This window comes from Temnothorax americanus, unplaced genomic scaffold (genome assembly GCF_048541705.1).
Source record: "Temnothorax americanus isolate GAGA-0224 unplaced genomic scaffold, ASM4854170v1 Scaffold2, whole genome shotgun sequence".
Lineage (NCBI taxonomy): Eukaryota > Metazoa > Arthropoda > Insecta > Hymenoptera > Formicidae > Temnothorax > Temnothorax americanus.
Genome location: NW_027509338.1, coordinates 5593525 through 5618092, shown reverse-complemented (window position 1 = coordinate 5618092; position 24568 = coordinate 5593525). Strand labels below are relative to the sequence as shown.

At 31.9% G+C, this 24568-nt stretch overlaps 2 protein-coding genes across 2 annotated transcripts; one reads left to right on the top strand and one right to left on the bottom strand.

Moving 5' to 3' along the window:
- The first annotated feature begins 3433 nt into the window (after positions 1–3433).
- On the top strand, positions 3434–8253 carry LOC143897276 (uncharacterized). Its single transcript, XM_077405799.1, has 5 exons — positions 3434–3515; positions 4618–4983; positions 5184–5243; positions 6225–6414; positions 7226–8253. The coding sequence occupies exons 1-5, from the start codon at positions 3495–3497 to the stop codon at positions 8056–8058; spliced, it is 1470 nt and encodes a 489-aa protein (XP_077261925.1). The 5' UTR covers positions 3434–3494; the 3' UTR covers positions 8059–8253.
- A 663-nt stretch (positions 8254–8916) lies between these two features.
- Positions 8917–24506, bottom strand: Nep5 (M13 family metallopeptidase neprilysin 5). The gene is given in 20 exon segments (XM_077405798.1): positions 8917–9834; positions 10680–10856; positions 11215–11401; positions 11576–11624; positions 11790–11848; positions 11936–12045; positions 12224–12459; positions 12628–12783; positions 13170–13446; positions 13692–13938; positions 14040–14277; positions 14461–14651; positions 14971–15028; positions 15190–15243; positions 16519–16616; positions 16756–16825; positions 18180–18332; positions 18335–18378; positions 18380–18448; positions 23444–24506. Coding segments are annotated over 20 exon segments (2742 nt in total). The 5' UTR covers positions 23539–24506; the 3' UTR covers positions 8917–9660.
- Positions 24507–24568: the final 62 nt, after the last annotated feature.

The following is a 24568-nucleotide window of genomic DNA, read 5'->3' as shown; positions in this document are numbered from 1 at the left end:
AATGACATTTTAAAATGTACGATTGGATGTGGTATTGTAATCATTCTCTTTTTAGTAAAGAATGCGTAGTAACGAAATAGCAATAACGAAAAGATGTGCATATAAAGAAGGCTATAACTTCTTGGTAAGCTTGACGGTACGAGTTAAACAATATTGATTATGCCATTCGATTTATGTCGGAATTGTCCTTAGTGTGAGAAAAAATTCATAAAATGCCAAAATCTTGAATATGATTATCCGTTACAGAAACGCCCAATCTCTCGGCGCGGCGGTGGTCAATTGATTAATGCACGTCGAATTGCTGCCTCAGGAGTTGTATCTCGGATCTCTTGCAACAATCTTTCCGATAAGGCTCTTCTTTATTTTTACAGCTTTTAATTAAAGACGATTCACACAATCTATAATATTTCTTACAAAATTTAGGAATTTAATAATTATAGTATATCATTTCTTATATGACATTTGTGTAAAAAAAACAGAAAATTAATATTAACTATATTAAATATTAAATTTTTAAATTTTTAGATATTATAATATTTTGTTAATATACAAAATTTATCGTAATATTATATTATTTTAGATTATAAAAGATATAAAAAACCATAGAGAGCTATGGAAGGCTTTGCCTAAAATTTAATTTTTATACTTAAAAAGCTGTTTAAACAAAACATTTTTTGAAAGTAAATTCTTGAATTTCAATTTTTGAATTGTGTAAAATGGACTTTAGATATATGTGTGCCACTTACTTTTATATTCGCATGTCGAGAAAGATTGAAGATGATCGAAGAAGATCAAGGGAGGAGATTGAAGCGTTATGCCGACCGTCGCAAATTTTTAATGTCTTTATCGTTTTTATCATCTCGTTTTCACTCGAGAAAGAGACCACCCGTGTCAATTAGCTCTCGGGCCAGTTTATGCAAAGTGCATCCGGAAGCTGAGTTGATCGATTTTTGCTTGATATCTTTTGAACGCACGCATCCTTCGAACATGCCAGTCACGTGCCAACTAATCCTTTTACATCAAGTTCTTCGCCCACGTTTATTCTCATTCGCAAGTAAGTTAATATATAAAAGGGAAATAAAAAGAAATATGAAATAGTTATAAACAATGTTAAAACTTTTTCTTGTTAATTTCTTATTTATCAAACCATTTTCCATAATTTTATATTTTTTTAAACAATATTAATCTTTTAATTTAAAAAGTGAATGTTTTTTTTTTGGAAAATAGGAAATAAAGAAACTTAAAAAAACTATGATTACTAGAGATTATTATTATTACAAAGAATTTATTGCAAATATATTAAACTCTCTTTTTACGCAGTTTTTTTGCGCATTTCTTTTTACGCGATTTTTTGACGCGGTTTTTCGACAAATTTTTGTAATCTTTCGTATATATCTTATTAAAAATTTTTTAATTAGACGTATATTATTCCCCTATATTATCATATTAAAAAACGAGTAATACTCTAGATAGATTATATAGGCAAATTAAATCATAATGCAATAATTAAATAAAGGTTTGTTTGGTTAATTACATATATATGTATCTTTTCATTTAAAGTTTTTATATGATGTCAGCAGACACTAAAAGAGTAAAACATAATCCATTTTCTCAATATACATGTTACAAAATCTTTTTGTCACATGGTTGGCCTCAATACATTTTTTACACGGTAGATGTATACCGAGTAAAAAAATCATGTAGAAAAAGAACTTTTTTATAGTACTATTTTTTTACGGAACTTTTCGAAATAATGCAAATTTTTTTTACGCGGAATGTATCCACAAAAAAAGAATTAACTCCAAGTTAAAGTAACTCTTAATATATATAAAACAAATTTTGCATATTATTTTTTTGGTTTACATGATTATTTAATCAGTACATTTACGATTTATTTTTTCATTATACAACAAAAATTATAATATCATGATTTATATGGGGTATCCCAAAAATAAAGAATTTTCATAACAGATTATTCTTTGAGCGATTAAGTAATCGATATTCTCTACGAAAATGTCAAGGCATCTACAATAAAGTGGTCAAGGAACTGTCTTTTACAGTTAATACATAATCATAATGTAGTTCCGGATACTTATTTTTAATTTAATGTTAGTTTATTTTATTTAAATAGTTTCCTTTCTCCTCGCATTCTTGATTTATTATCCTTTCACACACACAAAGATAAAAATTAATTGAAAAATAAAGATTTAAAGCACAATCATATTGGAAAAGATATCATATATAAATGGACATCTCATTATATTATTCAAATAAACCTGTCTATTTGTATTTTCGAAACTAAAATAAAATGAAATTTTGCTATATCTTAAACTTAAAACATATCTTATATTCTACCTATTATTTAAATAAAAATGTATATTTAAATTCTGTCTGTAAGAGAGTTATTACTTATATTTATTTGTTTACTTATATGTCTGCTATATTGCTATATTGACTTATAAAACTTGTTTTTTAATTCTAATTTTAAATTATGTAAAATTACGAGTAATTTGAGAATTAAGTTGTTACATAAAGCCTTATATTTTTTTTAATTTTACTGATTCAACATTAATTCTATAACATTCTGCATAATTATATATAATTACAAAGATTTTATTTCTATTTTTTCTTATCTTTATAAAATTGTTATTATACTTTCTTAATATATAGATGTAAGCGTAACATGAAAGTCGATCGTTCAACAAATGATTAATCACACAAATTCGTCAATGCTTTTTAACGAAGTAAGCTAATCACTTAATCTTCATACGTAACCTACCAATATATATCAGAATACTATTAAGAAAGTACAACATCCGAGACAAGGAAAACACATCAGCGCGGCAATTAAAGGATTGAGGCAGAAATCGGTTTGATCGAGATGCAATGCGGTCCATTAAACCTTATGAAAATTCGCCGCTCATTCGCTCTTCACACCTTTTAAAAGCCTTCCACGTTTCTCTCAGCGATAATGTCAAGTGTTTGGAAAGTTTGTACGAGTGCGGTTTGAACTGTATCTCAAGGGAAAAAGAAAAAGAAGAAAAAAAAAACAAAAAGAAGCGAAAGGCCAACGGACCTGTAAAAATCTAAGCTAAGCGTGGAACTGACGTATATCCATCTGCTATAAATCATCGTAATCATTTTCACTCGGCGTTGGCTTTAGCCGAATGTTCGTTGAAGGATGAACACCTTTCTTAGGGACACCGGTTGACAAGGGACCGGACGGTGAGAACCACGCCGCTAAAGTGTTCTCACTTCTCGTTGGGCTTTTATTCGGAGATTTCGGAGAGCGAAGTGAACAAATGCCGGACGAGCGGACGAGCGAGCGAGAGAAGTCGAATGGAGTAAATTAAAAAATCTAGTTCTGCCAATGCCATCGGCATTGCGACACGCGGAGGAAGATCATCTTGGGGGGAGGAAGACTCCGGGGTATAAAAGATCGAAATGTCTCCGGGCAGATGCTCAACTCATCGCCCTGACATCACACGGCTAACATGAAGCTCCTCCTGCTTGTGGTAAGAGACCGCCTCACATCCGTCTCTCCCCTCATCCCCGAAATTACATCGTAGGTTTCAAGTTTCACAAAGCGACTTCGCGGCTTTTTGGCTATTTTCAAGTTGTAATTCTGCCTCCTTCCCTCTCTGCAACACTTCATTAGAAAATTAAATACAGACTAAGAAAAATCTGTTTGCATCTGTTTTTTCAAAATTTTATAAATTGAGATTAGTGTGAATCGGTTTAGTGTATATATATCATAAAAATGAAAATGTAATGTTACTTCGCGCAGAATCCATAATATTACACACATATATATTTAATTAATTATTTTAATCATAACATTTTAATATACAGATAGATTTTATCATTCGATTTGCAAAGGTTTTTGAATAAAAAAAAAAATATATTTTAAGTGTTTCAGACTTTACTAATAAAAACATTATAATTAAGTACATTGAGTAAATTAGTTGCAAATTGTAATTTATATATAATAATAATATATATTTTACTTGATAAGAAATAAAAGTAAATTTCTTTTCAGTAATACAGTGATTTTAGATTTACATTAAGAAATATAAATCTTATAAGAAAACAATCTTTTTAACAAGAGAGAGAGAGAGAGAGAGAGAGAGAGAGAGAGAGAAGTTATTAATTGTATAAATAAATTAGAACCAGTTTAAAAGTCAATTATTAATATCACGTTTACATTTTGTGATGTTTCGAGAAAAAATCACGCGGATAAATGTCGTAGACAACAAGTGGAAATTTGAATTCGGTATATTTTTGCATTTAGTCGTTCATTAAAATGCATGGATCGCGTATCAATTTCATAATATTTAAATTTAATTGCCGGGACCGGTTTAAAATTGCATAACAAAATTACAAAACGATAAATAAAAAGGACCCAATTCAGCTTGTCTACAAGTAATATAAATTTATAAATTAATAAAATGAAGTAATATAAGATACTAGTAAATGTCTACAAATATTTCATATTCCATTTTATTGATATATTAGATATGCGCAACACGAAGACAAAAATTCCATCTTATTATATTTTCAAAGCTATAATTTATTTTATTCTGTTTTACTAATATATACCAAATGTTACTTCTTCAGGTCTGCATCGGTGTGGTTCTAGCAGCGCCGGCTGAAGAGAACCCTAAGCAAAAGAGGGACATCCTGCCGGGCGATCCACGTTACGGAACCGAGGAGCATCATCATCATGAGCATGAGCATCACGAGCACGAGAATGAGGTACAGATCTCGAAATCCGCTGGCGGCTACGTAGGTTCTTACACGCTTCCAGACGACACAGAGGACCACTCGCTATTCCAGATACAACCCCAATCGTCCTATGGACCGCCCACTCATACGCCCGGCAAGCCTTTGGGAAGTGATTTCTTAGCATCCGGTGATGCTGACAAAACACAGGCCCCCCTCCTCGTACCATCTACCTCCTACGGGATACCCGATAACAATCAGGTGATTAAAAAACTCGTCGAATAATACAGTCATATTGGATTTACCTTAAATGCGATTTTACTACAAAAGCGAAAATTGTAAAATTATTCATTCTTTACAGTAAAGCCATTATAATTTATTAATACAAGTACAGTATACGTGAAAATTTATGATTTAATTAAAAATCGTTCTACTAATTACGATTTTCTTTTTTGTTGTAGATTTTTAACAACAACTATCTTATACCCGCTAATGATGACAAAAATTCTGCCATTATCAAGGTACATACATCGATCATATCGTATCTTTATAATCATGTAACTTCACACAATTTTGTAAATTAACTCGCAGAATCCTGCGCTTTTTCCCTTTCTATTAATACTTCGCAAAATGATCAATACATCTCGGTGATTCATCTTGCTTACTGGGTTGCTTGTTAAAATGTAATCAGTTATTTCTGAGAGTATAACGTGTTTTAGCAGTCTAAAGATATTATGAACGATAGGCCAATAAACGAATGATTGTTAAAATCTTTCTCCGTTAAAATATTTCTATAAACTTATGTAATTAAGTCTTAAAAAAAAAACAATTTTTAATTAATATTTTAATTTATATATTATTCTTTTCAAAGTATATATAGTATTGATTAATTATTACAACTTGTTTTAAATAGGGATATATTTTCATTAAAAATTTAATAATTTTATTAATTAAAGACGGCGCTCGACTTGAATGGTGATTATCGAGCACCGCCTCGCCTATCCAAGCGCCAATAACTTCCTATAACATTAAGGTCGGCATTACTTCAACGACAACGTTATTTTGAATAACTTAAAATTGATCGGTTAGAGTGACAAAAATAAAATAATTACAAGTAATTCACAGTACTACTGAATTTAAAGCACTTATTAGTGCCACTTACGTTTACGCGGACTGCTACTTTCTATTTTCAACACGAGGAACTTGTTAATGTCCCACAAACTTCGTACGGAACTCCCGCGGTGAAGGTGCGACAATTGATATGTGTTAATTAGCTATGCGTCTATCGTACATTTATTTCTATCTTGCTTATTCATTCTTGTCACTCTAATCTCGAATATCTTTTTAATCCTATACTGAACTGTAGCTTTTTGACATTATAGCAAAATTCGCATTTTACCCACATTCTTTCACTGAACTTATAATTAATATATATATTATTAAAATCTATATTTTTATCATACAATGTTTTAACGCGCGCGTAAATACCGAATTTCCCGTAGACGACCATCCAGGAGCAGCCGAAATTCGACACTGTGCATGTGCAGAAGTCCGCGATTCCCGAGGGTCACGATGAAGCCAACCACGTCCAGCAACCGGCGGTTGTTCACAAGCACGTGGAAAATATTCCGCATACCGTCTCCCTTCCGCAAGTGAAGGTGACGGCGTCTCATCTGCCCACTGATTCCCAAGGTGAGCGTCATCTACCGAGAATTTACGACCTCCTTCGGTCGCGCCGCGCCCGTCGAGAATTTACGGCTCTTCTCTCCTAAATCTACATTAGACTTGTAAAAACAGGCATGAATACCGTTTGCGCCGAGTTACGTAAGATATTCGATAATTTCCATATAAGTAGTGGGTCGAAGCTTCTGCCGTTCGAGGCCGGTCGCGAGAGTCACGTATGGAAATATTCTAATGCTTGACTAATGTCGCGATGACATATGAAAACACTTGTCACTTGTCACCGTGTCTGAGTGATATGCTCGGCTTTCATCGAAGATGAATGCAAATGTATGCTCGGCATATGAATATTTATTATTTATTATGTTATACAATCGGAGATAGTTTCTCCAATTACATGGTGTTTGATCATTTTACTTTCAATCAGAAAGAAATCTGTGTATTTCTTTACATTCTGTTCTTAAAAATGCTGTATTATGTTCAATGTAAATCATAAATTTACGCAATGTTAGAACATCAAAGTAAAAAATTTAAAAAATAGACAAATATTTTAATATATTTAATCGGTAATTTATTTGGCAGTTTAATTATTTTATTTATTACTATTTAATCGTAATTAATTTGATAAATTTGTAGATTCACATTTTTCAAATTTTCGGGAAAGAATTATTGGCAGTTAATTTCTTTTAATATTATATGCTCTTAAAAAAGAAAAAAAATTGTATAACTAAAATTTTATAAACCATAAAATTTTGCATGTAAAAAATGAATTTAAAAATGCTCTGAGAATATTAGTATAAAGAGATAATTTTTTCTGTTTTAGGTGCGATTCAGTACAACATACCTTCCTTCACTTCTGCTATCAAAGACCTCTCCAAATTGGACTACAGCATACCCTCATACAGCAATATACCCGTGAAAACCCTGGATCGTCATGTGCACGTCGGAGTACCCCAACCATACCATGTACCAGTGACCAAGCACGTCGCCGTCCGCATTCCCATTCCGCACACCGTCGAAGTTCCCAAGCCCTACTACGTCCGCGTGCCCCAGCCTGTGCAGGTCACCGTGGATCGTGCATACCCCGTGGAAGTGCCCCGTCCGGTGCCGTACCCCGTACACCATTACGTAAGAACCAGCGTTCCGGTTGCTCATCATCACTTGACGGTGGATACCAAAGACAATCCGTTGCAGACCTTCTTCGAGAACCCCCAGGCAACGTTCCAAAACGTGCTGTCAGGCATACCGACTTTCTCAAATCCTTTCGCCGACTACCAGAATCCGTTCCAAAGCTTCGCATCGTCGATAAACTTCCCTTCTCTACCGTCCTTCCCGTCCTTCCCGTCTTTCCCTGATGTACCCTCTATACCCTCTATACCCTCTGTACCCTCTGTACCCGATGCAACGTTTGTACCGTCAACCCCGGGTAAAAATACGGGCTATCAGGCTAACGTACACTCTTCGAGCAACAGCGACTCGGTTACGATCGACAATGCGGTCCTGAAAAGCGAAACGATTTCCAAGCCCGTGCACATCAAGACACAACAGGGGTATAAGGGGCCCTCCACTGCGTGCGCCGGATGTTCCATCACCTCCGCCAGCAGCAAGCAAGAATATGTGCAACCCATCGATGCCAATGGTGGCTACGTGTACTAGGATGTATATCTTGTAATGGACGTTGAATAAGCTACTGAAACTTTTTTTTAGTGGAAATACATATTGCGCCGAAGAACTACTCGACGACTTATTCCTGAAGTGTCAAATCGAAATCGTTCGTACTTTTTTCCTTTGTAACAGTTTATTATTATTAATATTTAACTTTTGAATATATAAGAGAAAAATGTTTGAAAACTTGCGCTAGTTACTTTCCTAATAACACTCACATCTTTGATTAAATCGAATTTATTTGGTATATTTCTTTCTTCTAGGCACTATCAAGGTACTATTAGTCTGAAAGTAATTGAAAAAAATAAATATTATTAGATTGATTACACTGTTTAACAAAAAAAATCACTTTTTTTTCGAGCACGAGAATAAACCTTGCGGCAGTCGATAATTTTTTTTCATGCTTATCATTCGCATGGATGATCGAATAGTGATGATAATAATGAAGATAAATACGTAAACTTTCACAAGACACAATCGATCTTTAAGGTACTCTCTCGATGTTCTGGATAATTTTTTTGAGGAATCTTAAGCTATCTTTTGATAGTACTTCGTTTAAATTTATCAAAATCATATTTCTGTTGTTTGATCTTTACAAACTTTTATTAAGAAACCACGCATTTAAAAATTAAATATAAGTTAATGATTTTAATTAATATTTAAATAAATAAACTTCCTAAAATTTGAGTTTTATGTTTTCTCTTTCAATTTCTTATTACATAATTTTTTTAACATATATATGATTGTTGAAGCTTTCAAAGTTTAATTAAATGTGCGTTATTCAATTTTTCTCTTTGTTTTGTTTTATCTAATTTTAATTTACTTCCCGAATTTATTTTCTTATAAGCAATTTTCTACGTGACGCTTCTAATACACTAATTTACTAATAAAACAAAAAAAAATAACGAAACTTCTTTATCAATTTATTATTATTGGGAACAGGTATGAGTAAATGTCGCAATGTAAGACAGCAAGAGCGAAATTACTTTAATAACTTATAGCATACTAGTGTAATTTCAGATCGTATATATAATATCCTATATTGCAATAACAAGATTGGAATAACAAGATCAAAGACGTCCTTTAGACATCTAAAAATTGGAAAGATGTCAAAAGGATTATAGGAATTAAAGATTATATATTATTTTGTATGTAAATAAAGCTCTTTTATTACAAACATTATTGGACCACTCTTTGATTTCTCGATGATAATGGGGTGTCCCCAGCGTATCAGTGCAAAAAATCTTATGAAAATTATATAGAAACAATTCGTCACATACTACATGCATATAACGAATAGATAACAATAATTGAAGCGACTGCAACTCATGCCACAAAACTCCGTAAGTCTATATCAATTTTCACTGATTTAAATTTGAAATAGAGAAAAAGAACGTACAAAAACTCTTATCTGTTAAATATTGCTCTTGCATTATTGTAACTTGTCACGAATCTCACGAGATAAAAAAATAATTTTGTTTTAATTTAACGCTGGATTATTATTGTTTTGAGCTCCATATCACGAAATAATAAACATTTGATTAATCAACGATATTAAATAACAAACATTGTCCTTTATCGAAGACGCAGCTGCTACCACACATGACACTTTTTCGACGGATTCATGTTCGATCCAGCGGGACAATTCCACGCGGTGCTAAATTCTTTGGAATTTTTTAGTACAGCTTGAAGTCTCACGTGACCGGGACAATGAGAATCTTCCAGCATCCACTTTAGTGATTTAGCAGTATAAGACTCGCACCACAACTGAAATAATGAAATAATCCAATAAGCATATTTATCCGTAACTTTGACAACATTAGAAGCAATTTTTGCGAAGAACTTAAAATTTAATAAAGAGAAGATAATTAACGAGAGCGAAAACATTTTCATGCTACATGTCACATAATTATATAAAGAAGGAATCTTAATATCGGCAGACTGATTAATGAAATCTAGGCAAGTCAAATATTAATACTATGTAATACCAATATGTAAATACCAATCACAATTAATTGCTATTAGATTGAATACCAATTATAATTTATTGCCATTAATCTCGTCGTTTTTTTTTTTCAATTATCTCGAATGTTAAAATCAGCATTTAAATGAGAGTCACTTTTCAGCAAAGGTCGCCCGTTGTGAAGAGAATTTCCATTCGATTCTTTTACATTGACAAATAAAAAAACAGGCGAGCATAAATCCAGTCTTATAAATTTATAAACCGACGATTACCGAATCGTCGAAGAATTTTAAGATTTAAAAATATACAATTATTCAACAATTTAAATATAAGTTAGACAGGTCCGGAAATTCCCACAGCGCATTTCTCTTCATCTACTACAAATTAAAAAAAAACAACTTTTTTATTATTAAATTCCTCGCTAGACTTAGAATCTATTTTTTTTCCTCAAACTTAAAACTGAGAATAATGTAGAAATTGATGTATAAACAATAAATATTTATATTTAAAATATCAATCAAAACGTCTTTTTGACTAATTTGTTAATTTATTATTTTGCTAAATACTTTAGCTATTTTTGTTTTGGACATATTTAAACATGATAATTGGAACCTGGCTATTATGTCGTAACTTTGGAATGTTGTCTTACGTGCGCGAAAGAAAGAAAGAGCAACTGCTCGTGCGTGAACTGCGTGAATCCCGGAAGTAGAGGTTCCCGACCGTGCCTAGCTTTCCACTTCTCGTAAGCGATGACGGCCTCGCGAAGGCCGCCGTTATCGGCGATGTTCTCGCCCAAGGTCAGTTCGCCATCAATGTAATCGTCGACCTATGCAAGACGTATCATTAACTCATCGATATGCTCAGGTCGTTCAACTCCTTGAAACTGAAGCAGATTCTTGCATAAAAATTAATTCATAGAATTAAGATATAACTGATATAACAGAATATATATATATATATATATATATATATATATATAAATTGATAAATATATTTAAAGAGTATCACTCTGATAAAGTTAAATATTTTTTTATTAAAATTAAATAAAATTCTTAGAAATATACCTGTTTATTAAATATTTGAACCAATTGTTCCGTCATTTTTTTATTTTTTCGAAAATCGCGTTTTATGAAATTAATTTTTTAAATATACTAAACGTTTTATAAAAATGTTACTAGACTTGCCTCGTTCTCGTAATATGTATTATAGTGATCTATGAAGCATTGAGTTCTGTCAGAGTACTCCGAGATGGTCTCATTAGTCCACCACTGCCGGAGATTTCCGTCACTGTCGTAATGCCGACCGCTACTGTCGAATCCATGAGTTAATTCATGTCCAAGTATCGTGCCGATGGCGCCATAATTTAAGGCCCTGCAATTATTTAAAAAAGAATTACTGACTTTGTCACTATAATAATGACCTCACGAAAAATTCATGCTTTTTACTGTTTATTTTCTACTTTTATTTTTCATTTTTTTTATTCGTTTTTCTATTATATCTCTTTATATATAAAAATAATCATGAAGTAATTATTCCTATTCTTACTCAAGACCCAATTCATAAAATGGGAATTGAAGTATTCCGGCAGGTATAGCTGCGTGAATAGTGACAGAAAAAAGGATGTATTAATATAACATTAATAGGTAATAAGCGGAGAACATCTCCGTCTTTTTCAACTAAACAGATTATTAACAGTGTGTAACAAAGTTCAATTAATCCGTGTTTTTTTTAATAAATAGAAGATTAAATTATTACATACTTATATGATTAAGTTGAAACGTGTGGAACGCATTTACATCGGTAGGGTCAGTTGCCCAACTGATTATCCATAATAAAGCGAAGCATGAAGAGAAAAAAAACTTTAGCATTGTTTTTTATTGACAATTCTCGAAATTTTTCACTTACTATGACTCGTTGAATAAATTATCGTCATGTAGGCTCGCCAACGTGGTATTCCATTGCAATCGAATAATTTGAATCATGTTCTCCAGGTATTTCGTTTCCGATAGGTCTATCTAAACATTAACAGATCGATGTTATGCAAAATATCATGCTTACATAATGCTATTGTATTATGTAAGATAAAATACATAAGATAAAATAAATAAATGTACATATAATAAAAATTACACAATTAAATAAAACGTTAAATGTGTATTTTTCACAAAACAGATTTTTTCCCACAAGACTTACGCCCTTATAATACTCATTAAGCTTCTCCTCGTTAAAGAGCCACGTGGGAAATCCAATTTCAGAGCCCATTTTCCGACTTTTCTCGAGTGTCGCCGTTTTCGTCAATTGATCCATCCAATCCGTCTTAATGACAAGCGAGGCGAACGCTTCTCTTATGTCTTCTAGCATTTCCAGTACTTTATTGACTTTGTTATTGTGAAATGTGGGGTCTACGAACAGCCACGATACCGCCATTCCTGCAAGTCGATAATTAATATCATTAAATAATTAAAAGCATCCAAGATATAGCGCAAAAATATATTCATTAATTCTAAATTATAGAAAAAAATTACACATGTCAACGTATTTATTAAATATATTATAAAAAAGATAGTTTAAATTTTAAATAGGGTCGCTGTACATACCCATTAATTCATTGGCAACTGATGCACAGTGCAACGACTTGGATTCCCTTACCTCTACCTCTATTAACTTATTCACGTACTCGTTCCAAATGTTCCTGAGCTTTTCGGAACAGTGAGGCGCCACAATATCCACAATAACCCACCAAATATAGCTTTCTAAATTAAAAATAAATATTGGATTTTAGAAAAACTTTTTTAAAAACTGATTGCAAAAATTAAATATTAATAACAAAAATAATAAAAGTAATTAAATTAGAATTAGTTAAAATTTAAAGTATATAAAAGGTTTCAATGAAAATCCGCACAAATATAGAAAACGGGCTAACTAAGAACCGAGCGCGGTAAATGATGCGCGAAAGTTTTATTTATATTTATATTTTAGATATTTTCCAACCTTTGACTGCGCGCTGACTAGATTTGTCAGACTTGAAACACAGCTCCGGTTGGAGTTTGGAGTAGTAAAATTCCCCCCTTGATTCTTAGTTAGCCCGTTTTCTATATTCGTAGAATTAATTAATATATGCTAAATCAGGAATACATACCGAGATCTTCCTCCTCGAAAGAAGCCAATATCAATGCAACGTTTTTCAAATATTCCAAGTTGCCGATGAGAACTTTATCCTTGTTATCAAGATCCAACGTAAGGATCCCCTCGAAAAGTGATTCAATGAAAGGGCGCCAAAGCGGTTTGGGCGTGAAAGATGAATTACTATCCATTATATACTCGTCCGTCAACTTTTGTAGATCGTCGACCAGGATATAATTGTTATCGCTCAGGTCTTCCATGGAAATACTCTGATTCCGATTTGCACGAGCCACCTGTAAAACAAATAAATTTTTATTTTTTTAATTGAATATATATATATATATATATATATATAATATAATATATATACAATATATACAATATATATATAATATATATACAATATATATTCAATTTTATATTCCCCAAAAAAATATTTAATTAATAAAATTTTGCACTTAATATAATAGTAACGAGATTTTTACTTTGCCCATACGAAAACATTAGTTTAGAATTGATTTAGCCAAAACATACTTACGTAATAGAGGAGGTTGCTAATGTTGTAAAGCATCTCAACAAATTCTTCCAATTCATCTCTATGTATCATAGATTCAGCCTCCGGCCTGCATTCGTTAACAGTGCCATTGCTGATGACTTGGTTAATAACATCAGTCATATAGATAAGTTCGGCGTCTTCATCCTCGCTCAATATAGTTTCATCTAAATCATCTAGTTTTCGCAATCGCGATCTGATGATTTGCAACCGCTTCTCCAATTCTTTATCGCTATTATAAATATAATAAAAAATTTGTTGTTACATGTATTAATTATAACTTTTTAAATAATTTATAAAAGATTTAAAATTGTAGAATAAAAATGCACATACGTGGGAAAAGGATTGGAATGATCCGGAAGGTGGAAGATCAGTAAGTTCTTGCTCTTGTTCTTTGGATCAGCCATGACGTCGAAGCCAAAGAAAACGTCATAACCTAAATTTTTTTTTACCCTTGCGAGTTGTTCGATGTAACTAGTCGTTTTGTTAGTAATAGTCGCGGGAATGATGGGTAAATTTAATAACTCCAACAAATCGAATAGTGGTGACAAATTGAGTTCGTTCATGGAATCTGAAATTTATCTTCTTATAAGAAATATTCAAAATTAAAAAATAATTATATATTTTAATAAATTTTACTAGTTGTTATTTGTGTAACATATTATGTCAATTATGTTATAATTGACATATCTCCGATTATAGCAGCTCTTTCTTTGATTAACATCTACCTAATTAAACAAAAACAGCAACGTACGCACGTCCATGCAGCTAGTGAACAGAGTCTTGGCCTGCATCACTGCCCACGGTACCTCACTGGCAGAAATATTGACTTTTAGCAGATCTCTAATCTTTCTGGATACGCGATCGCTACGCTCGTTGAACCAGGAATTCGTCAGGCTGGAATCCGGAATAAGATGCTCCTGCGGCCATCTGCCGCATGCGTATCTAATGAAGAGAAAAAGAAAAAATTTTCACACATCATGAAAATCATTAGTAATTTAATAAGTTATTTAAACAAGTGAGTTTATAATAATAAGACATCTGTGTTAATTAATACACTCTCCGTCGAAATAACGTTAATTCGTGATGTCTCGTACAAGTGAGTGAAAGTGAAACACGCGAGTGCAGTATTTGCGTAATATAAAAATAATAGATTTGCAGAGTGATTGAGAAATTGCGCGTGTGCATGGTATAATTTCACGAGATACGCATCAGTTACGTCTATTGTACAATAATAGCACGACACGACAATAAATTTACTCACTGATAAAAATCGTCGCAAGGATCTATCGATTCGTTCATAGATTCCTTCAAACTAGCCGCTAGGTGAACAAAGAAGAATAAATAATTGTTTCCAGAATATAGTGATTGCCACACATTTTTTTTCTTTTTATCGTTTATGCGCAATGTTTGTTCACGTTAATAATAGCGCAAGTAATATACATATAATCACCTGTTAGTATAATAACTGCATACTACTCACCTACTCGCACGCAATCCTCGCTATCACATATCTTCACCGTGGTGCTACATGCATCTGCAACAACAGTATGTACAAAATTCTAGAATTGTCAAGGACCTTTTTAATTTTATTAGTTTGTCGCATCTTCCCAAATTTTCATACACATTGATGTAACTTATATTTCTATTTAATCATTTTAGATATTTATTTATTATTATGTTTTTACTTTTGTACTTAAATATTTTTTGGGTATCTTGGAATTAATTATATTTTTTAATTAAAAAATATATAATTTCAATATTTATCTTTTCAACATATATATTTATAAAAATTTTCTGTTATTTTTATTATGTAGAAAACTACCAGATTTTACCGATAAAATTGTGGTTAAAAAATGTTCAGTAATTCTAAGTAAGGAATACTTTGAATAATATAAATTGAGTGTAGAAATCATGGCCACGTGGAATATAAAATATCGATCGTCGCATAATAATGAGCATACAACTTCTTGTTGAAGTTGTTACGTGGAACAACACGTGTGGGACGTCACGTTACACGATCTATACATAACCATGTTCGCTAAAATATTTACACAATGTCAATAGTGATCGAAGATGCTAACTGGTTTCCCAATAATTTGTCAAGGATATCTAATGTAATTGTAAGGAAATTAAAGGGAGATATCTCAAAGCATCGTAAGACTTGAGTCATTTCTTTTTAACTGAAGGGTATTTCCTGTTTTCATACCTGCTACCTAGAGTTATACCTACTATAATCTTGATAAAGTTAGCTCACAGTTGAAGGACTTATATACTACATATAAAACATAAGTTGATAAATGCGATGACATTTAACAGATTTTATCTATTTCTACTTCGATATTCTAACTCGTATGCATTATTATTTTTTAATATATTTTTTTAACGCGAAAATATATTGAACAATATATTCTTATCAAAGCAATATATATCTTGTTTATTGGAGAATTAAGAATACAGGTATCCTCTACTTTTCGAAAGTTTGCTTCACGCCACTTTGCTTTTACGAAAGACCTACGCGTTAGTATCTGTTTTTGCTAACTGAAATAAATCCGAAGAGGATTATCGCTTTTACGAAAAAAATTTTTGCCATATAAATTAATGCTTAACTGCTTCTTTGCTTTACGCCATTTCGGCTTACGAAAGGTTTCATAAAAACGCTCTATTTTTGAATAGCGGAGAGAAGAACCTGCGTATAGATAATACTTTCTTGTGTGTGTAACAATTTTATATACATTATGTAATTTTAATATAAATATTTTTAATATAATTTCATCTATAACAAATAAGATATGTTAGAGAAGAAACTTACAGAGTACCGCGAGCACTACAACTGTTATCAACAAGGAACCCACCAGGAAGCAAAGAATTATTACCATCAGATTAGAAATCTGCGTCCGCTTCTTAAAGCTACAAACATAGTAAATCTAGTTAGCAGAGACTCACATCAGATTGATCTACTTGCAATGAGTAAATATACGTTCCTCGTTTAATGAAGCGATTTAATCATTGGTTAGAAAATTGCCATCTCGCGCTTTCTTATACTTACAAAGTTTTTCTGGATCTTATCGGCACCAGGTGGTTCTGGCTTCCAACCGAGTAAACGGACACTTCATCTTCTAAGAAAAGAGAAAATATAAAAATAATAATAATAATAATCAGTCAATGAGACAAATTACGATATTATTCCAGAGAAGCAGCAATTAATACATAAATTTGTATATTAAAAAAATTTGCTTATAATATATGTATATCTATTATTTATATATATATTTATATATAATTATATTAGTTATTAAATAATGAAAAAAATTAGTATGTATTGAAAACATGCATCAATTTTTTTATGCTACTTTTATGCTACTATATAGATATGTATATCTATGCATATATTATATATATATAGATATGTATATATTTATTAGTTAAAATACTTTTTAGTTTATTGTAACTTTATACTTTCTTTTAAGAAAAACAATGTATTAAATTTAAATAATGATTACATTTACTAAAGATAAAATAAAAAGTGCAAAAAACAATTATCTCTATCATACATACATATTTAAACATTTAAACTGTAAAATAGTGTGTTATAAAAATTAATATTTCGCAAATTTTATTTATTTCTGAAAAGTAATGTTAAAACTATTGAGCGATCTACATTCGTTAATGTAGGCCTCTATTTTCAAATAGCCTGGTTTTGTTATCGCACTATCAAAATAAGGTCATCTTCGCGCTCAATACGATTTCAAAAAGATAGAAGATAAAATAAAATATTTTTCTTGGAATATATCAAAATTGATTATTAATTTTTTTGCTCCTAATTGACTTAAACATTTCAAACAAACGAAATCAGTCTTTTTATATATGTATATAATCTTTTTATATAATTTTTAATATTATAAGATGTAATAAATATTTTTGTTAAATATTTTTAATAAATAATGCTTTTATTACTTATAATAAAAACAAAGATAAAATTATATTGTATACAAAATAATTAAATTAATTAAACAAGTACAAAATAAAAATTTTTACTATGATAAAATAGCAAGATCTATCTATAAGTTTCTTTTTTTATGCAATTTTCTACATTTTAGTTCTTCTTCCATCTTTCTTTTAAATTTTTCTCTTTTTACATTTATTTTATTTCTTAATGTAAAAAATGTAAGGATATACAACTAAAACAAAGATATTATTATTAATAATTAAGAAACCATCGTATAATTATTACGGTTATTTACGCAATTATTATATTATTTTCATTATTATTACGTCCGTTAGTATCGGTATACCCGCGATCGTAGTTCGTATTATAAAAGGCATAACAGGCTCGTAATATAAAAACTGCAGAAACTTTACTTGACTTCAGCTTTAGTAAAATATCACCGGTTACGGGAACATTACCGGGTTATATACGGGTGCGCCGGAAAAGAAAAGCTAGACAGGTTAGCGTATAAAAATATAACTTACTGCGCTCGTTGTTCATGCTGAATGGCCCACTGACCGGATCGAACTGACGACACTGAACACCGAGTCGAGTCGGACAGACAACGTCGGGTGTCCATACGTTCACATTTTCCCAGTGGTTCTCGTACATCGTCGTCGAACCAATAACGGCGACGGAACATCAATTTTCCCATCCGACCATCCGCGATAACACTCACGCGCCTCTGCGAGAAATGGACAACACCCGGTATCTTCCGACCACCATCGATAGCGAGCCTTCAATCCTTCCGATACTATCGAGCATGATAGTTCATACACGTGTCGAGGATAAATCGAAAAACTCCAATGGGATTGAAAAAATTAGATTAAATAAAGATTTCTTTTATTGTAAATTCTAAAATGTGTATATATTAGTTTAGAAAAAAATTACAAAACTTTTTATTTAACGTAGTACAGAAAGAACTCAAACGTGTCACATAAAGAAATAAACTTTCTTACAAAAACTTTTTACAAAATTTTATCAATTTTATAATATATTTTTTTATTAAAAATTAAAAAAGATTTATTTTTAATTATTCAACATAATACTTAAAATTTTTATGTTTACATGTAATTATATTTAATAAAATTTCCATGTTTCTCTACATTTTTTTTACTCTTTTTTTACTCTGTTATTCTTGTATTTTTTATAATTGTATAACTTTTATTACACAAAATAAAAATAATTAAAACATGAATGCTTATGCATTTGCACGATGCAATTACAGCTATCTGCTACGATAAACGTTAAGAAAATATTATTACTACAATTTTTTCAAAGAATATTTGTTCTATAAATATAAATGCACGTGTGTAACTTAAAACGTGTGGCCGATATCGTCGTTTTTCTTTTGAAATCTTAATTCATTTGGAGTTTAATGCTGACTAATCGTAAATCAATGAATATTGCTGTTATATATGTTCGCTCTCCCATTTATGCCTACGTCACGAATCAGATTAGAAATCGTGCTTGACTTGTCTCGTGAATGGCATTTGTCTATATATGATTTATATAAAGCGGCATAAATATAGAATAATTTAGAATAGAACAAAGTGATAAATAAAAATTTAATCTTAACGTTCTCATAAAATTACATTCTTAAATCAAATTATATCCATAGGTATATATCTAATTCAAATCGTATGCATTATCTGAAAATAATAATGTTAACTAGACATGAATAGTGAGAATGATAAGTGTGACCCTAAGCCTTTTACTCTCCTTTCAAATCACTCTATCTCGTACGAGAATGAATTTCCACGGGCGAAAATGAAATTGTAACGATTTCGTAACGACTTCCGTTACTTCCACTTTGCGCAAAGTAAAATCCACCTTTCGCACGCGATCGGTCGTGTCGTGGCGATCGGATTACAACGAACGAAACAATTAACAATTATTATTACGATATGCAGCACGGGCAGAGTTGGTACAACCCTTCCTTAGCGAGCTATAGCCACGCTATTATGAATCTCCGCTTGCGCAAAGGCACTTCCTCAAGGTAGTTACGAAGTACAGTAAACGTTTATGTAATTTTACTTCCGTCGCAAACTTCTAACCGCATATAAGTCTCATTGTACTTTCCAGTCTGGCTCAAGAACAAAGTTCTAACTAAAGCAATCATAGGTCAAATCCAAAGATATAAGCAAGAAGAGAATATCTTCTTTATTAAAATTATCTATAAAATATAATACTACTATTAAAATAAAATCGATAAGCAATACATTGATCATATTATTATACTGCTGCTACTCTACTCATATACCTTACGCTCTACTCATATAATTTTTTAATAATTTTCCTGCTTACAAAAATAATTATAAATTTAATCAAATTTTTTATTTTGCGAAGTAAATTTAGAATATAAATAGCAATTATAATAATAATAGAATTAATTAATTTTTTATGTAAAATAAAATAATTAAAAAATTTTATACATAATTATGTTAATATTAACTATAATATTTATAATATTATTATTCTATTAATTTACAATTAGATTATTATTAATGCAACTAAGGATTAAATGAGAATAGAATTGCATGCTAATTATATAGAAGTTGAATCAAAAGGACCGATAAATGATTAATAATGGCTATCGCATAATAATTGATCACATTGTTATAAAAAGCTGTCATCTCACTATCGTAGTTAAGATATATGGAATATCAAAGTGACATAGGACATGTCAAGATTGCTCGTAGCGCACGTGCAGCGGGCGGCGTCCGAGGAAACACGTTTTATCGCGGAAAAACGTTTATTACGAAGAGAGAAAGTATACAACAACGTGTGCTACGTAATGCACCGCATGCTACATTCATTATTCATGCAACCGCGCTCTATCGGATAGATAGCGTGTGATCGCGTATTCGCGAACGCGCTCCCGTTATTGGGGAAGTTGCTCCAGTTCCTTGGTAAGCGGTCAATAGAAAGGAAATTTATTTCGAGTGCGATACCTGCTGCTCGTCCAGAATTATTATGATTTCGAGACGACGGAGACACGAATATGACGTTACAATCGATAACTGCCTCACGAACGAAAGCAAATCGATTAAGAAAACCGACAACCCTTCGTGACATTATACGAATACCTTAAATATTCCTTGATTTAAAAAATGACTAGAAAAAACGTAAAAAGATGTTCATGATTAAATTAATAAAGTTTATAGTAAAAAAAATAGAGAAAGAAAATGAAAAACAATAGCAAGAGCCGGATAAAGCCTTCTAATTTTTAAAGTTTGATCATTAAAGATGCATTTCAAGTCTTGTTATGGCGTTTCGGTCGCCATAAATTCTCAGTGCATATCATTCAATGCATTGCGTATCATTCAATGCATATCGTAATCCGTCAAGATAAAATATCGTGCCAAATACATCTCTCGATTGCCATATAAACTCGAATAGATTCTTATCCAAATGCGACTGAGATTCGAGCATTAATAGTTCCCCCCCGATTGACCGAGGAGATACATTTGATACATTTGTCGGGATAGTAATCAAGATTTATCGTCGTGAAATATGTGCTACTGGTGCAGACTGGGCGACTGGGAACCTAATTAAATGCCCGTGCATGTAAATTATTATATGACTTGGGGGCAGGACTTGATCATTAACAGGGGCTCGATTAAAATCGGCGATACGCCCCAACCGGTTCGAACGTGAGACGTTTCGGTAGTTATCAGTTGAACATCAACACACATATAACGTATGAGTTAATCTATACGATATAGTAATGTACAGTATAAGGCATTCTGGAATTTAGTTCGTTTTCATCACTTTCTCTTCTCATCGATTTCGAAAAAAAAAATATATATTCGACAGTAACAAAAATACCGTAAAATAAACTTAATAAATATAATAGCAGTTTTCTAGAAAAAAGTTATTTTAGTAAAATAAAAAGCTAACATTATAAAATTATGAATAAGAAAAATTTAATAAAAATACAGAGATTAGAAAATATTGCAGATAGATGAAAGTTAATAAGAAATGAATAAGAAATTATATTAAGAGAAGACCGATAATAAAGTAGGTATAATGAAGCAACGTAGGATTATAATATTTAAAAAAATGAATTGCGCAAATAGGCGACTTTGCGACCGCAATAGATAATATACCTCGCGTGATCGCATTTTGGGGCCATAACGATTCTCTTTTTACGCTGCCGTTGCAGCGCGAGGAAACGACTGCCTATATCCATATGCAGAAAAAGCTTGTCGCAAGCAATAATTCCGCAATGCACCTGGCTGCATAATTGTATATTTGCCAGTCGACTACGCACCGTTGCGAACTGAACGGCGATGTTTTATGAGAGAAACATCTGTTTTCATACATTATTTATTCCAGATTGGCTGGCATTCTACATTCTCGAGCTTCAAACGAAAAAATTGAAAATCTCTGAGCGACGTGCGGTGTAATTATGAGTGGGTGAGCAACGTGGACTCTCCAACATGCCGCGGTTAACGTTCACTTTGCTGCAAATAGCTCGCTCGTGCCATTTCAGAAAATTAATTGGAGAACGTAAGAATTTTCAATGGGATACCGTCATATCTATTTTAATTTCACCTTAAGAGGATATATCTAGCTCATATTACGTTGTTAAAGAATAAAATAATTTTCTGATCTATATTTAAAACTCTGAATTCAAAAGAATCAATTTTGGAAAAGAATTCAGTTTTTAAAAGGAGGATTAGCTTAAAAATTTAATTAATTTCAAAATTAATATATAAGAAAATTAAATAAATTTAAATGGTTGTTTAATTTAATATTACAACTTTTGCAGTTTGATTTAACGTTTTATGTAATTTTTTTCAAAAGCCTGTACTCAATAAACGTGCGCACAAAAGCGCAGCTCTAGTCAGCTTTCTCTCGCGCGAGCATTCGAGGATCTTCACAAGAATTCACAAGAACGTAACGCATTGCTAACATGCACTAACGCGATTACGAGCCGAAATGATTGCATAATATTCACGAACGGAGTAGAAATAGAGCAAAACGATCGTCGTACAAACAAGAACATACAATCGGTGGAACGATCGCGCGGTCGGATATCGTGTCCCTTTTTCCATGGAACAGTTTCACCGAGGTATGTATAATTCCTCCTTTCCTGTTGTGCAATCGTTACTCGAAGCAAGCGGCGCCCAGAGTGTTTTCCAAATGAACGAACAGTAGGCCGTAAAGACACTCGTAAAACTCATAGAAAAGCACCGACATGATGCTGAAATCGGGCGGTGCGACCGCAAGCGATTCTAAGAACCTAACGAGATTAATCAATCGGTTGAATTTGTCGGCATGTTTTACCGATGATTTTGCTTTCCTAATAAAACCTATTAAAATAGATATATATCTAATAATAAATATATAGAAAGAAGATAATTATTAATTAAAATATGAGTAAATAATTTTTAATATAATTAATTCATTATGCTTTGGTATAGTATTATATTAAAGAAAATTAACAGATTTGGTGAAAATGTTCGACACAATCATAAGGACCTTAAAATTAATTCAAACAATTCCAATATGTAAAACTGTTAAGAATTACTACACATCCAAACATATCACCATTGACAAATATACAAGGTTATTTTAAAAGTACAGCACTTATCGATAAAGATTTTAACGAAAATTTTTGCGACATAACAATTAGAGTCAAAAAGAATTCACTAGAATCCGTGTAATAAATCTAAAGATATCATTTTAAAGTAAATATATCTAAAAAAATTTTTGACTTTAAAAGCAGTTTTGAACAAACTTCGAGGTTGATATATACACAATTGAGAACCACATGCGGAAATCTTGTTGATGTAGCAAGCTCGTATCGATGAAGCGCATCGTGACAGTCGTCATCCATGATACTGTCGATGCATTTCTAGAATCCTCGCGAACGAAGGAAAATTCCCTGATGAGGAACGAAGGTGGAGCGCAATTGCGAACAAATTTTACAATCGAGTCGATTAGTTATGCGTGTGACAAAAAACATGAACGATTCGCATCGCGGCTTGACGGATGCACGACACCGGCCGCGCGACGAAAAGAATAGCAACCGGCTTTAGGGTGGCTCTGTTTGGACTATCCGTTGCTCGGCGACGTTAGATTGATTCGCAGTCGAGGCGCGTTTGCATAAAGTTTCCGCAAGAAGAACCTTTCCCGCGGACAAATGGATTATGCAATCTGACGCGGATATGCAACCCGATCGAAATAGATAACATAAGGAAGGTTGCTTGGGAAGTTGTAAACATTTTTAATGAAAAAACGCTTTTTCCATAAAAAGGAAATTCTTAAGGCTATGCGTTTAGATGAATTAAATATTCATTGAATAAACGCCACGGTCGATTTATTCGGCAAAATGTGCGAAAGCACTACATTAAGCTAATATCAGTTTACGCGATCGAATTATGTAGTCGGAACCATGAAATACGGTTGAGTAGCAATATTAATGAAGTTAACTACGCGAAATTGACGTATTGTTTGACCGGTCATTACTGAGAACTCGAACAAACCCGTTATCGAGCTGTTTTGCATGATTGACTTGATATTATATTTGATACGTATTGCACCATTAGCGGTTTCCAGTGGATTTCCAATCTAATAAACTTCAGCAAATGTCAAACAAACTGCGAATCGGTTTTTTTATTTAAACTAATATAGTGTTGCCTTCAACATATTTTTTCTAGTTTGATTTAGTTCTCTCATTTCATTTTAAATTTATTTATTGCTTTATTATCGCATTTTATCTCTTCAATTTAATCTAATCTTATATACGATCTAATTAAATAACTTTCATGACGTAATGCGATATTTTAATCTAATCTTATGTACGATCTAGTTAAATAACTTTCATGACGTAATGCAATATTTTGCAATTACGAGAGATATG

Excerpts from the sequence above, each read along its gene's own strand:
- LOC143897276 (XM_077405799.1), top strand. The coding sequence starts at position 3,495 with ATGAAGCTCCTCCTGCTTGTG. Across the intron at positions 4,984-5,183 it reads GGATACCCGATAACAATCAG|ATTTTTAACAACAACTATCT; the intron begins GTGATTAAAAAA and ends TTTTTGTTGTAG. Across the intron at positions 5,244-6,224 it reads AAAATTCTGCCATTATCAAG|ACGACCATCCAGGAGCAGCC; the intron begins GTACATACATCG and ends AATTTCCCGTAG.